This window comes from Oppia nitens, unplaced genomic scaffold, assembly GCF_028296485.1.
Source record: "Oppia nitens isolate AA-2021 unplaced genomic scaffold, nextdenovo-longstitch-racon4-pilon3 scaffold15_pilon_pilon_pilon, whole genome shotgun sequence".
Classification (NCBI taxonomy): Eukaryota; Metazoa; Arthropoda; class Arachnida; order Sarcoptiformes; family Oppiidae; genus Oppia; species Oppia nitens.
The window spans coordinates 1,570,823-1,584,998 of NW_026533194.1; the positions used below are offsets into that span (position 1 = coordinate 1,570,823).

At 24.9% G+C, this 14,176-nt stretch overlaps 1 protein-coding gene across 1 annotated transcript; it reads left to right on the forward strand.

The window, feature by feature from the left end:
• The first annotated feature begins 3,175 nt into the window (after nt 1-3,175).
• On the forward strand, nt 3,176-4,203 carry LOC128963265 (histone-lysine N-methyltransferase SETMAR-like). Its single transcript, XM_054309769.1, has 2 exons — nt 3,176-3,942; nt 4,032-4,203. Exons 1-2 carry the CDS (start codon nt 3,176-3,178, stop codon nt 4,201-4,203), a joined length of 939 nt encoding a protein of 312 aa, XP_054165744.1.
• The last annotated feature ends 9,973 nt before the right edge of the window (nt 4,204-14,176 follow it).

Here is a 14,176-nt window from a genome sequence, read left to right on the forward strand (position 1 = left end):
TGATTAGCCAGTGAACAATTAAGCCAATCAGCTGGATCCATTAGTAAGCCATACTGTTCCCCAATAGACCGGTTGTTTAGCCAGTTAAGTTTCTCATTGTAGCAGTCCAAAGTATAAGTTGAACTATTGCATCTGCTACCTGTCCACGATTTAATTAGCATAACCTTAGACATACAAATGGTTATACCGGGTAATTCAATATAATCATTGTGCTCATAGATAACATTGGTAGTCGACTCGTACAATAGGTATAGATAACTGATTTTGTAGGTCTGGGCAATAAATCCAATCAAACATATTATGATAAATAAATAATTTAGTATTTTTAAAGTATTATTATTAGACATTTTTGATGTTATAAAAAAATAGTTATATAATTCAAAATTTTCAAAAAAAATTAATAAAAATATTAAATATAATATTTTCTATTGTATTTCTAAATATATAGTAAAATACTATTTATTTATGTTTGTTTATAAATAATTAAATTTATAATGAAATAAATTATGTCATGTATAAATGTTTTCATTATCATATTTTTCTACGATTTCATAAATTATATATTTAAAAATTGAGCAAAAAAAATAAAATAAAATATAACAATGTAAATAATTTTGCAATAAATATCAATATGTATATATATAAAAAATATATAAATGAATATAATATTTTCTATTGTATTTAAGTATAAAGTAAAATACAATTTATTAAAACTATTTATTTATTTATTTTGTTATAAATAATTTAATTTATGTTAAAATAAAAATATTATATTTACTTGTCATATTTTATAATTGCAAAAAAGTTATATATTACAAAATTGATTATGATTTAGTAAAAAAAATATATTATTTCACAATAAAAAAGTAAAATTTCACAATGTAAATATTTTTGACATTGTATTTAATAGACTATAATAAATATATTAATATTTTTATTTTTTTTTATTATAATGTATAATCTAAAACATATCAATCATTATAAATGATAACAAAACATTATGATAAAAAAATTATATGAAATATATTTTAATCAAATAATATGAATACTATATGATATGTATAATATATTAAATATACTTTAAGATATAACAGTATTATTATTATGATTATTATAATTTTTATAAACTAGTTTAACATTATAGATAGGCCTAACATTTGCTGTTTGTTGTTTTAGCTTATTTTTAACATTTAATTTTAGATTAAATAAAAATCTATTATTAATAGCAAACTTGTCGATCAATTTGCGACAAATATTAGTCAACGATATCAATGAAAACCCAAACCATAGGCCCAATATACTGGCCAATAGGCACAGGTATTCATCGATCGACATTTTCGCAGTAATCTCATAGACTGTAGTGGGCTCTTGGGGTACACGTAATGATAGATAATGATAATGACTACTATTATTAGTATCATTTGTTACAATAGCGGTTGAATGTTGTACTGAATAGATATGTTGGCGACACTGACGGCGCTCAATATGATGTCGACACTGACGCTGACACTTGTCCATTAAACTAGTGTCCAATTTACGTGAATACGTACGGTTCAGATAGTATAGCTGAGTATTGGCTGTGTTGTTGTTGTCGACAGCATAGCTTAACAAATCATACGGCAGTCGACCCGTTGAACCAAACGATACGCTAACTCTACACTCGTAGTGACAATCGTCAAGTGTTTGGCCGTCCAGACACTGGATATGATTATTGTTGTTAGTGTTGTCGACAATTGTTTCCCCATAAATCAATTGACATGTTTCCGATTCACTAGTTTTCCAAACTATGGAACTCCGTTTTTGATACTGATTGTATATACGTTCCTGGCGCCAGTGTAACATAACAATCATATCCAGTTCCCTGAGCACCTGTAGCGGTATATTCATCATAACTAAATATTTGGTATTTAGACCGCGTGACGTCCTACTGATTCTAGTATTTTGTTTATATTGCCAAACCGGTCCATCCCTATTATCATCCCATTGTGCAAACAAGGTTATACATGTGGATTTACCGCTAAGCAATTGGCGTACCATGCTTACATTATGACAATTATTTTGACGTAAATAGTTAGCATCCGACATATTCAGCCAATTAACCAATGAACATCTAAGCCAATCACCTGGATCCATTAGTAAGCCATACTGTTCCCCAATAGACCGGTTGTTTAGCCAGTCTAGTTGCTCAAAGAAACAGTCCAATGTATTTACTGATCTATTGCATCTACTACTAACTGTCCACGTTTTAACTAGCATAACCTTAGACATACAAATGGTTATACCGGGTAATTCAATAAAATCATTGTGCTCATAGATAACATTGGTAGTCGACTCGTACAGTAGGTATAGATAACTGATTTTGTAGATCTGGGCAATAAATCCAATCAAACATATTATTATAATTAAATAATTTTGTATTTTTGTATTTCTATTTGACATTTTTGATATTATAAAAAATAGTTTAATATTATATTATTTTTTTCAAAAAAAAAGATATGTAAATATAATATTTTTTATTATTATATTACATGTATAAAGTAAAGTACAATTAATATTCAAAAAAATAAATAAAATATTTATATTTAATATTTGTGCCATATTTTTTAAGACAAGTTTTAAAATGCGCGCCCTAAAACACATGCGTTTAAATAAAAGTAATATTAAAAGGACATAAATATTGTCAACAACTACATGTGATATTTTATTAGTGCAATAAACTTATTATAAGTGTGATTTATTATTAGTTAATTATATTTATTATTAATTATAGTTTTTAGTATTTATTAGTTATTATTAGTTAATTTATATTAATATGGAAAATATAAGCCCAAATAGAGGCAAAACATGTGCTATGACTCGGGAAATAAGAGAATTAATATCTCAAAATTTTAATGATATCAAATCTCAAACAAATTTGAAAAATGAACAAATAGTTCAACAATTAATGGTCCAATTCAACAGATCAAGATCATCAATCTATAAAGTTTTAAGGTACTCTTTGCGCCATATAAAGATAGCGAAACGTTATTTATGAATGTTAGACAAAATTTGATTATACACTCTTATTTGTAAACATTTCATTTGTTTTTGTTGTGGTTTTCATCAGTTTATGTTTATTTGTTAAAAAGTTATTATCATTTAAACAAGTAGTGTCAGTATTTTTTTGGACAACAAAATGGATTTGAAATCTGACCATATTCGGGCCATCATCTATTATCAATGGATGCAGACTAAAGAGTTGGATGAGATTCACCAGCGCATCAACACAGTATTAGGACATAATACTGTAGGTTTTAGTACAGTCACCAAATGGGTCCGTGAATTTAAAAGAGGACGGCAGTCACTTGAAGACACCCCTAAACAGGGTCGGCCCGTTTCGGTGAATACCCCGGAAAATGCAGCGATTGTCGAAGATATAATAAGAGCTGATCCAAGTGTTACATACCATGAGTTGGAGCAGAAATCAGGCATTCCGGGCACAACACTTAGAAGGATATGTGCTGACCAATTAAAGGTACAGAAGAAACTTTGTCGTTTTGTACCCCATCGTCTAAGTGATGAGCAAAAAAAGGATAGGTTGGAAAAATGTCAACAAAATCTAAAGCTCTGGAAGAAAGGCAAAGATAATACCATCAATAAGATAGTAACAGGTGATGAAGTGTATGTTTATTATTACGAGCCAAAGCTGTCACGGGAAGCAAAGATATTTGTGTTTGAAGATGAAGAACCACCGAGTGTTGTGAGAAAAGAAAAAACGATTGGCAAAATACTTTATGCCATATTCTTCAGCTCATCAGGTTTGGTGGATGCGGTCAAATTGGAAGGACAAAGGACTGTCACGGCTTTATGGTACACCACACAATGTCTTCCACGTGTGCTTGAAAAGGGCCCAAAAAATGGTATTTTGTTGCATCATGACAATGCACCTGCTCATACAGCATGGTTGACAACAAACTTTTTGGCCGAAAATCGGGTTATACCCCACCCCCCTACTCCCCCGACCTGGCAATGTGTGATTTCTGGCTCTTCAGTGGTTTAAAGCATTTTCTTCGAGGTAAAGCCTTTTCTTCAGAAGAAGAGATTGATTCTGCAGTAATGGAGTATTTAGAGTCGATTGAGAAAAAGGACTGGGAGGAGGCGTTTGAAAGGTGGAGGAGGCGTATGACCAAGTGCATTGAGGCAGAGGGGGATTACTTTGAATAAAATTATATTTAGTTTTTAAAAATTGATTGTAGTATTTTAATCGCTATCCTTTAATGGATCAACCGGTATATATATAATAAATTATACCCCTCACCCCCATATTGACGCAGAGCTTATTTTAGTGGATATTTAGGTTCACCTAAGAAAAGAGGGCCAAGAAATAAAAGATTTAATATTATTCAAAATGATATTAATATTATCGACAAAACAATTAAAAAATTTCATAAAGAAAACAAATTGCCGTCATTTAGACAAATAATTGATAGAAGTAAATCTGGATCAAATTTGTCTTTCAAAAATGCCTCTAAGAGAACATATTATCGATTATTGAAAAAAGCAGGTTATAAAAAGAAAAAAACAATTGATTTGGTTCGAGAAGAAAAAATTAAATGTCCTGCAATAACAAGACAAAGAAGAAAATATTTAATAAGAAAAATTAATTTAGAAAAAAAATATCAAATCATTTATTTAGATGAAACTTACATTCATCAAAACATAGTAACAACTCATATAATTATGCCATTGGATGTTAATGTTAACGATAAGGCAAAGTATAAAATCAAATTAAAAATTGGTAAGTTTTTTCTATGTTGATCGGGTGTCCATCACTAAGCTCTACATTTTCAGGTCCCGGAAAAAGATATAATATCATTCATGCGGGAGGAGAAGATGGATTTGTTAATAATGGTTTATATTTAACAGTTAATGAAGAAATTAATAGTGAAAAATTTGAAAATTGGTTAGAAACACAAATAATCCCTAATCTTAAAGAAAAATCAGTCATAGTTTATGATAATGCAAAGATACATTCAAGAATTTTAAATAAATCTCCTACAACTTGTTGGCGTGTAAATCAAATTAAAGAATGGCTTTTTAACAATAATATTAAATTTAATGAAAAAACAAAGAAAAAAGATTTATTAAAAATAGTTAAAAAGCATAAAAAAGTTAGAAAGTATGCGGTTGACGAAATAATTAAAAAAGCTGGACATATACCGCTTAGGACACCACCTTATAATTGTGATGTATGTATTTTTTGTCGTCTATGTTGATCGGGTGTCTGTCACTAATCTCTTGTTTTTAGCTAAATCCAATTGAATTAATTTGGGCGCAGTGGAAGAAGCTAGTATCAACAAATAATCTTAATATTAATACATCTATAGATTTTAAAAATTTATTAATCAACTCATTTAATTTAATTGATTCTCAATTTTGGAAAAATTGTATACGAAAAGTAGTTAAAATTGAATGTAATTACATTAAAACTGAAAATATTAATATTGAATAAAATTATTTTGCGTAATTTATACTCATTTTTTTGTTGTGCTTTGTTATGTTTGGCGCGCATTATAATATTAGTCTTAAAAAATATGGCACAAATAATATGATAGTTATAAATATTACATTTATATTGATATATTGAATATATTTGCATTATCATATTTTATTCATTTAAATATTATATAATCTATTAATATACATGAATATGACTGTATTATTAATTTTAAACATTATATATATGTTGTGAAAATTAAATATAAATTAATTCAAAATAATAAAATATAACAATGAGATTACATTATTTTTGTTCAATAAATATCAAAATAAAAAATACATTTATATTTGTATATATTATAATAAAAAAATATTTATAAAATATTTAAATTATATTTATATGTATATATATATATTTATTATTTATTTTCTTGCAAAAATAAGTCTAACAATAAATAGTTATAATAAATATTGATTGATAAGTTCATATATAATAGTTATGATGTTTTTTTGCAGATTATCAATAATAGATTATATAATTTATTTTTGATATTAAATTTATTTAATAATATTATTATAATTATATTTATTAAAATAAAAAAAAATAATCATAAATTATGAGAAAATTGTATATTTTATTATAATACATAAATTGTTTAATTTATAAATGTTATGTTAATTTCTATAGTAATAATAATAATAATAAATTTTTCTTTATTATCACGTAATAAAATAATTTATAAATAAAAATAAATTTATATAATGAAAATAAAAAACAATTAAATTTTTACATATAATTTCTTATAATTTTATTATGAATTTAGATATTAATATTTAATTACATTTACATTTAATTACAATTAATTAAGCAATACTATTAATATTATGTAGACTACAAAAAATAGTCAATATATAAAAACTATAGTCAATTATTAAGTAATAATATAATACAATATACTTAAAACAAAATTCATTCATCAAAGTTTAATTTATTTATTATAGTTATAATTTAGATTTTTTTTCTAAAAATAATAATAATGTATTTTCTAAATAAAACTAATAGATTGGCTGATTATAAGCAAACATTTCAATTGATGGACCAGTTTTTTAGCAACAATTATGTAACAATATATGCCAATAGCGATGACTACTATTTTTGTCGACCATTGATCGGCAAACGTATTGTACGTATTGTTTGCTATCGACTAATGACAGCCATATTTATGTTAAGATTTGGTTTAATTGCTATTATAAACTATAATAATAATAATAGACAATTCAATGATAATTATCCCAATAATAATAATAATAATTGTAATTATATTATCAATATTATATTATTTGATATTAGTAGCGCCATAATCGATTCGCGTATACTATCCATTACAATATTTATGCTTATATTGGGCAGTCTATTCATACATACAATGTTCAATATACAGGAATGGTATCGCGAGTATAATATCTATCGTATTTTCTACCTGATCAAAAATGGCCATGGTAAATATAGTTTGGATAGTAATACGAAATTTGGCCAATCATTTAGCAGGCTACTTGGCCAATACATGCACCTGGTACATCCGGTCTATGTTAAACATATACCATGGTTGCTGATTACGGTACACTTGCTATTGAGTATATACTATACAGGCACCCACCTATTTATCTATGGTCGTACCACAACTATAACGTTACTGACCCTGATGTTGGCCAGTCTACTAGTATGGAATCTGTTAGCTTATGTAGTTATCAATCAGATACTCCAATACGTAACGTTAGTCGTATTCAACATAATGTTTGCCTCAATCTATCTGCGCTATAGGTTTGACAAAATCAATTGGTCCATCCGATTGGCCATCCGATACCGTGACTATCAATTGTTGCGTATGGCTGTACGCGAACATAATTTTATGATCAACATATGCCAGCAAATCAACGGTACAATGAAATACATAGTACTCTTCGGCTACTATCTGACCCCAATGGCCTGTCAGCTCCTGGTCTATATGATCTATCATCGGCAAACTATCCAACCGTTACGCATGTTTTTTCTAACCGTAGCCATAATACTAGTTGTATCCTATATTTATTGTGCCTATATATTGGGTCGCGTATCTACCAGTGCGCATAAATCCTATCGGGTAATCTATAGGATAATGTTTAACCTTAATGATAATAATAGTAGTAGTAGTAGTAGTAGTAGTAGTAGTAGTAGTAGTAGTAGTAGTAGTAGTAGCAGCAGTAGCAGCAGCAGCAGCAGCAGTAGCAGCAGCAGTAGCAGCAGCAGCAGCAGCAGCAGCAGCAGCAGCAGCAGCAGCAGCAGCAGCAGCAGTAGTAGCAGCAGCAGCAGCAGCAGCAGCAGCAGCAGCAGCAGCAGCAGCAGCAGCAGCAGCAGCAGCAGCAGCAGCAGCAGCAGCAGCAGCAGCAGCAGCAGCAGCAGCAGCAGCAGTAGTAGCAGCAGCAGCAGCAGCAGCAGCAGCAGCAGCAGCAGTAGCAGCAGCAGCAGCAGCAGCAGCAGTAGTAGCAGTAGTAGTAGTAGTAGTAGTAGTAGTAGTAGTAGTAGTAGTAGTAGTAGTAGTAGTAGTAGTAGTAGTAGTAGTAATAATAGTAATAATAGTAATAATARTAATAATAATAATAATAATAATAATAATAATAATAATAATAATAATAATAATAATAATAATAATAATAATAATAATAATAATAATAATAATAATAATAATAATACTACTACTATTAGTAGTAATAATAATTTAAAATTAAAAACAATAAGTATGCTAGCTAAATTAAAATATCTTGAATTTATTGAAACATTATCGGGTCCGGCAATTGGTATCTATTGTCTAAATTTATTTCCATTGACTATGTTTGCCGTCTATGAACTCATAATGAATTCATCGATCAATTATTTTCTAGTAATATCATTGTTTTAAATATTATTAAAATATTTATTTTTATTAAAATTTGTAGTAAAATATATTATAATAAGTTTTATTTATTTATTTATTTAGTATTGAACATTTAAATATTATTGTTTTAGGTTATAATCTAAATTAAATAATTTTTGGTGTTTATTAGTTTTTAAAAAAAATTAATATTACTATTTTGTTTTGTATTTTAATTAGTAAACTTATAATAAATTTTACTATAATAAAATGATTACTAAAAATAATCAATAATCTTGATGTCAATATATTTTTAACAAAAATATCTTTTATAGTTTTTTAGATTAATCACGAAATAATATAATTTATTAATAAAACAAAAATTTAATTTCCAAGAAAATTAATTTAGTTATTGTTTTATCTTATATTTCAAAATAAATATTAAATAATATAATATAATTTATTAATAAAAAAATTGATTTCCAAGAAAATTAATTTAATTAGTTATATCTTATATTTATTAATTAAATATTAAATAATATATTATACTATAATTACAATCAATAATATTTTTTGTACATTTGCTAAATACTTTATACTATATTTAATATACTAATTAAAATATATATATTATATTTATAATATTATATATTGTTCATAATTAATTATACTAATTATTTACATCAATTAATTTATATAACAATTCATATAGTGATAGTTAAATTTATATTTAATAATTGATTTTAATAAATAATATATTAATTTAAACTTTATCCAGATATTTCATGTGTAATATGATTAACATTGATAAAAATTTTATTATTATTATTATTATTTATGTTAACTATATTAACTGAATTAAAACATAAAAAATTATAGAATATTTTAACAAATTTTGTCAGATTTTTCGACAAAAAATTATTGATTGTTAATATACTGAAACCAAACCATAGACTTAAAATGCTGGCCAATAGACACAGATATTCCTCGAAATATAGTTTCAAATATATTTCGTAGACTGTGGTCGGTTCGGACGGTATCTCCAAAAGCAAAATAAATATATTTCTAAAATTTACTAATTGTAAAAATTCTAGTTTCGTATCCATCGAATAGAAATGTTGTCTACACTCCCGGTGCCCATTGCATTGATGTTCGCAATGATTTCTATGGTCGATATGATTGATTGAATTATTATGAAAATATAAACTATTATTATGGATATCGTATGCCATTAGATAACTGGGTGTTCGACCAGTCATTTCCAGTGTACGCCTAATCTGACAGTCGAACAGACACTCCAAACGTGTTGTTGTTGTTGTTGTTATCTGACTGTCTGATGAACATTGTCTCCGATATGACCTAACTTTATCATCCAATACAGTCTCCCGATATCTGACGGTACCGATACCGTCACCCCATAGTTTCATTCGCTGAAAATTTTTATACTGAAACATATGGTATACCCGTTCCCTATTCGAGTGCATTATTAGAAATATAGTATACTCTTCTATTAGTGATCTATTAAATGCAAACCGGGCCATATATTTTCTACCCATACCATTATTATTATTTTTATTATTATTTTTATTATCATCATTTTGATAATAATCACTAACATTGTGTTCAAATAATTCACCTGGTTCATTATGCCATCGGGCAAATAATGTCATACAATATGTATCAGATAATAGCGATTCATATATGGGTAACAAATCACAATATTTTGTATTATTATTATTAATAGTATTATTTACATATTGTTGATGACTGACCTTGTTAAATAAATTACATTGAAACCATTGTTGACTATCTATTATAGATTTAAATAGTTTACCAATTGACCATTGTTGAATTTTATAATAAATTTTCAAACAATCTCTACTAATGTTACCACGATTACAATTTTCTAATACTTGAGTTTTTAATATGTATGCAATGGGCACACATAATGTTATAGCTGGCAATGTTAGTTGATTATTATTATTATTATTATTATTATTATTATTATTATTATTATTATTATTATTATTATTATTATTATTATTATTATTATTATTATTATTATGATCATAATCATGTTGATCGTATTTGACATTGGTAATTGTATCGTATGATAGATAGATTACACAAATATTATAGGTTTGTATAGTAAAACCCAATATACATAGTAAATGTAATGAATATTTAATCAAATATGTTTGATAATTTGGACACATTTTTTTAAAAATTTTAAATTTTATTTTCAAATGATAAAAAAATTTAGTTAACTGTTTAGTTTTATTATACTGTTAAAAAGTAATACTAAATGTATAAAACATATATTAATGATATACAGGTATAATAATATTGATTAGTAAAACTTTTTTTTTATATATATATATACTTAATTTGATGAATATTACTGTATAAACACTTAATATTTGCAATATTTTATTTGTAAAATTGTATATTTATTCGTTACATAATTAATCTATTAATTTATTAAATAAAATATAATCTATTAAATTAATAATAATATGTTATTTTTCTAATAATAATAAGTAAATAAATGTTAATATAATTTATGAAAATATTTAGACAAACTTTTACAGTATTAATATTAATAATATCGAGTAATAATATTATTTTATTTATTTTTTTTTTGGTTTATTATGCAAATATTTATTATTATTATTAATGTTTTATTATTTGTTATTTTATTGATCAAATAAAATAATGAATACTAAAAAAATTAATACACATTTGTATTGCTTAATTTAATTTTATTAATTTATTTAATTAAATCTTAAATAAATAATATTTTTGTATACATTATTTTAATTTATTAGCTGTTAATGTAAATATTTTTATAAATTTATTATTTCTTTATTATCAATTAATTTTTTAAATTAGATTTTATATTCTTGATTAAAATATTATTTACAATACTATTACAATAGCTTATGGACTTTATTTAAATAAAAATTATTAATAATTATTGTTTAATTTAGTTAAATAATCAAAATCATCATCATTATTAGATATATTTATAGTTTATATCACATTTGATATTATAAAGTTAATTAGTTTAAGTTTAATACATAATAATAATTTTTAATTAAATTCTCGGCTAAAATCTATGTTGTCAGCTCCGTTTTTTGTATTATTTACACGCGCTATTGTTTCAATAGATATAATTAAATATTTCACGTGCAATACGTGATACAGTTATATAATACATTTGTATAATACCATTATAATTAGGATAAGGTTGCGGAGCGAACACCAGGTTAGGTAACGGAGCGAACACTAATACAATAGATTAGGTTAAGTTATCATTTTTGTAATACCATTATAAATAGGTTAGGTTAGTTAAATGTATTATGATATTATTTTTGCTTAAACATATTTACTTTTATTTTATTAATTATTAAAAATACGTGTAAATAGCGTGTGAACTACAATTAAATCCATTGAAACAATAGCGCGTGTAAATAATACAAAAAACGGAGCTTACAAGATAGATCTGCTCCAAATTCTCTAACAATTAAAAAGAAAATATTTAAAAAAATTAGTTTTAATTATTTATTATTAGTATTTATAGAATTATTTGAATGGTTGGTAACATTTATAACAATTCTACGATTATTAATATTAATATTATTATTATTAACAATATTATTTAGATTCTGTATTTTTCTTGACTTAAAACTAAACAAATTTCTATATTTTGTACAAAAAAAATTGAATATTTTTTGACAAAAATTTATTAGCAGTCAATATACTGAAACCAAACCATAGACTCAAAATGCTGGCCAATTGACACAAATATTCCTCGAAATATAGTTTCGGATATATTTTGTAGACAGTGGTCGGTTCGGACCTCCAAAAATAAATTAAAACTATTTAATTGAATTTGTTTAATACTTAAATACTCTAGTTTTGTATCAGTCGTATAAAAATGTTGTCTACACTCCCTGTGCTTCAAACACTGTTGTTCACATTTTGTTGTTGTTGTTGAATCCAATTGTTTGGTTGAACTGTTGTGAAAATATAAGCTATAATTGTGTATATCGTATGTCAACAGATAACTGGGTGTCCGACCAGTCATTTCCAGTGTGCGACTAATCTGACACTCGAACAGACACTCCAAACGTGTTGTTGTTGTCTGACTGTCTGCTGATGAACATTGTCTCCGATATGACCTAACTTTATCATCCAATACAGTCTCCCGGTATCTGATTGTTCCGAAACCGTTACCCAAAAGTTTTATCCGCATAAAGTTTTTATACTGAAACATATGGTACAGCCGTTCCCTATGCCAGTGCATTATCATATAGACTCTATAGTCCTTAATCAATGATCTATTAAACTCTAGTGTGGCCAAAAATTTTATGCCCATACCGTAATTATCTTTATACATGTTAGCATTGTGCCAATATAATTTACCATTGCTATTATTTTGACCCAAATTGGCAAATAATGTAAAACAATATTCATAACTATACATTGATTCATATATTGGCAATAGATTACAATTGATTTCGCTATTATTATTATTATTATTATTAACATTTTGATCATGTTGTTTTACTAAATTAAATAATTTACAGCTAAACCATTGTCTAAGATCTATTAATGATTTCAATTGTTTATTAATTGACCATGTTTCAATTGTTGAATAAATTTTTGTACACTCTCTACTAATATAATCACCACGTGTACAATTTTCTAATAATGGTGATTTTAGTAACAAATATTTTGGTACACATAATGTTATTGCTGGCAATATTAATTGATCCAGTTCCTCGTATAAAACATTGGTAATTGTATCGTAGGATAGATAGATTGAACTAATATTATAGGTTTGTATAGTAAAACCTAATATACATATTAGATGTATTGAATATTTAAAACATGATTGATAGTTAGGCCACATTTTTAAAAATAATTTATTAATTTTATAGAAATTATATTAATTAGTAATTTGTGTGAATATTTTAAACTGTTGTTTATTGTGCAGATTTAATATACTGATGTTTCAGGCTATTGATTAGTAAAGCTTTTATTTTTAATAATTTTTAATAATTATTAAAAAATATTTATTATTTGCATTATTTAATTAAAATTATTTTAATCGATAGACTGCATTTTTGTTTACATTACATAATTATTTTAGTATGTTTATTATTTATATAAAGTAAATATACATTAATATAATTTATATACATTAAATAAAAATTTTAACAAAATTAATATTATAGTATTTTTTTAGGTTAGGTTTACATAAATACATATTATTATTATTATTATTATTATTATTATTATTATTATTATTATTATTATTATTATTATTATTATTATTATTATTATTATTATTATTATTATTATTATTATTATTATTATTATTATTATTATTATTATTATTATTATTATTATTATTATTATTATTATTATTATTTAGTATCTTATTTATTTAGATTTCAAAAAAATTATTTAATAATTATTATTTTAAATTAAATGGTAAAAATTTCATTAATTTAATATATTTATTTAATAAATACATATATTTACATATTGATCTAATTTTGATTAATTTATATTATTAAATAAAATTAATTAAAATTTTCTAAACATTTAATTATCTTAAAATTATTTACATAAAATTATGCAATTTTGTTAAAATTTTAATTTAGTTTATATAAATTATATTAATGTATATTTACTTTATACAAATAAATAACATACCAAAATAATTATGTAAAATGATAAAATGCAGTCTATCGATTAGTACATTAAATAATGTAAATAATAAATATTTTTTAATAATT